The 2,401-nt window shown below is 65.1% G+C and overlaps 1 protein-coding gene across 1 annotated transcript; it reads right to left on the bottom strand.

Moving 5' to 3' along the window:
* Positions 1-348: 348 nt before the first annotated feature.
* Positions 349-2,401, bottom strand: H696_04440 (hypothetical protein). Its single transcript, XM_009498316.1, has 4 exons — positions 1,897-2,401; positions 1,533-1,625; positions 1,292-1,376; positions 349-1,196 (listed from the first exon to the last, which is right to left on the bottom strand). The coding sequence occupies exons 1-4, from the start codon at positions 2,339-2,341 to the stop codon at positions 389-391; spliced, it is 1,431 nt and encodes a 476-aa protein (XP_009496591.1). The 5' UTR covers positions 2,342-2,401; the 3' UTR covers positions 349-388.

The following is a 2,401-nucleotide window of genomic DNA, read 5'->3' as shown; positions in this document are numbered from 1 at the left end:
CTAACATGGGCCCCCGCACACAGACACGACGCCCATCATATGCAGACATACGTGAAAGACACAAGAGAAGCAGGGTCAGGGAAGGGAAAGGGGGGGGGGGGGCGCACGTTCGCCGGAGCGGCGCACACAACAATCGCTATCTATTGGGAAGAGAGAGAGAAGCGGCAGATGAGGAAAGAGGGAGGCTCCTGTGCAGGGAGGGGAGGAAATGATGACAAGGACAGGAAGAAGAGGTAGTGCGCGCGGTGGCGTTTCACGCGTAGAGTGGCATGATAAACAACGGGTGCTCATGTGCGCGCGCGCGCACACACACGCACACACACACACACACACACACACACACACACACACACACACACACACACACATACCGGGGCCCCTCTTTTCCTCAGTCGACCGCCCGCCAGACGATCGGGCCGATCGGCAGGGAGCCGATGTAGAGCAGGCTGAAAAGGAGGCCAAAGCGCCAGGGGGCCAGAACCAGGCTACCGGCGATGAACAGCAGGATGGCAATCCGGAGGACGCCCATGAGCGGGGACTTGGGCGGGAGGAGGTGCGACTCGGTGACCGGGTTCCGGACAATCATCTTCGAGGAGAAGGTCGGCAGGCGACTGACCATCAGCACGCCGACAGACAGCAGGACGATGGCCGCGACAACGCGCGCGTCCAGCACCACCGGGCCCACCCCCGGGGGGAGGCACCACCGGGCCGCGCGCGAGCCGAACAGCATGCCGGCCACCTCGCCCAGGGACCGACGGTGCCAAGCGGGCAGGGTGAGATCCTGCTCCCCGTGAGCCAGCTCCAGCGACAGGACAATCGGCAGAAGGGCCAGAGCCCCGCCCATGGGGGCCGGCACGCCGCGGAAGAACTTCTGCCGCGAGACATAGTCATCGAGGATGCGCTGGCCGCGGATGCGGAAACCGGTCAGCGCCCGGCGGGGCAGGGCGCGGTAGTAGGCAAAGTGGCGGCGGGAAAGCGGCCGCGTGGGGGCCGGGTCGGGGCTGGTGGCCGGGCCATTGGCCTCGGCCTGCTCACGAGCAATGTGGCGCTGGCTGACAATGTAGGTGACGGCCTTCGGCGAGAGGATGTTGGTGAGGTTGAAGCGGGCCAGCCGGTACGCGCAGCAGGCCGCATAGAAGAGCCCGCACATCCACAAGTGCAGATCCGAGATCACGGAGTCCTCAATGCGAGAGGCCCTGTGCACCGGTGCGGGAAGGGGGGGGGGAGCGGTGTGTCAGAGGAATAGAAGCGGCGCTCGGTCGGACCGGGATACCGGAGGGCGGCCACGAACCAAAGGTAGACCACAACGCAGGGGACCACGCCGAAGTCGACCAGATCACAGAGGGAGTCAAGCTCCGCGCCAAATTGCGAGGTAGCTACAACAACGGGAGGCAGGGAGGGGGGAAGAAGCGAAGGAGGGTCAGCTGTTTGACGTGGAAAGGGCCCGGTCGCAGGATGCCTGAGGGCGATGGCCAAAAAGGGGAGGCCGCGGCCCGTGTCGGCCGGCGGACAAAGAGACGGCATAGGCGCACCATTGAGCAGACGAGCCACCAGGCCGTCAAGACCGTCAAGCACGGCCGAGAGGGACAGTAGCCCCACGGCCATGTGGTAATCACCGAGGTAGGCTGCGTGAATATCGGAGCGGGGAGGGGGGGAAGTGAGGTCAAAAAGGGAATGAATGGTCAGTCAGGGAGTCCGGCAGCACCCGGAAACCCGCGCCAGACAGGAAAAGAGAGAGAGAGAGAGAGAGAGACAGAGAGAGAGACAGAGACAGAGAGAGACAGAGAGAGACAGAGAGAGACAGAGAGAGACAGAGAGAGACACAGAGATACAGGGAGGGAGACGGGCACGTGGCGAGGGGGAGGAGGCCGCCCGTGGGAGGGAGCCAGTGCGTACCACTGCGAATTGAACTGATCCCGCAGCAGAGAGCCGAAAGGGTGACGACACTCGGCAGCAGGGCCACAAAGGCCCGCGCCCAGGTCGGGTTCTCGCCACCAGGGAAGGCGTCCACCACCTCGGGCGGCGACTCGGAGCCAGACCGGCTGCCACTGTCGCCGCCATCACGGTAGTCGCCGGCGGAGGAGGTGCTCGAACCGGCGCCCGGACTCCGGGGGCTGTCGGTCACCGAGAGCGAGGACTTTGGCCGACGCCGGGGGCGGCTCATGCCGTCGGCCCGCTGGATGTGGTGCATGCCCGAGCCGAAGGAGATCTCCGTGTCGAAGGAGTGCTGCTCGTCCTCCTCATCACTGGGCAGCGGCGAGTCATCGAAGACGAAGGAGTCGGCGTTGTTCGGCGAAACGGCCGGCATGGCGGACCCGTGCGAGCGAATCCGACTGCGCATCAGCGAATTGACCGCTTGCGCGCTCAGGACCCGGACCTCGGGCTCGGAAAATGAGGCGGG

Source organism: Fonticula alba (assembly GCF_000388065.1).
Source record: "Fonticula alba strain ATCC 38817 unplaced genomic scaffold supercont2.7, whole genome shotgun sequence".
NCBI lineage: Eukaryota > Rotosphaerida > Fonticulaceae > Fonticula > Fonticula alba.
The sequence above is the reverse complement of the archived record's forward strand: the minus strand, read 5'-3'. Positions and strand labels throughout refer to the sequence as shown.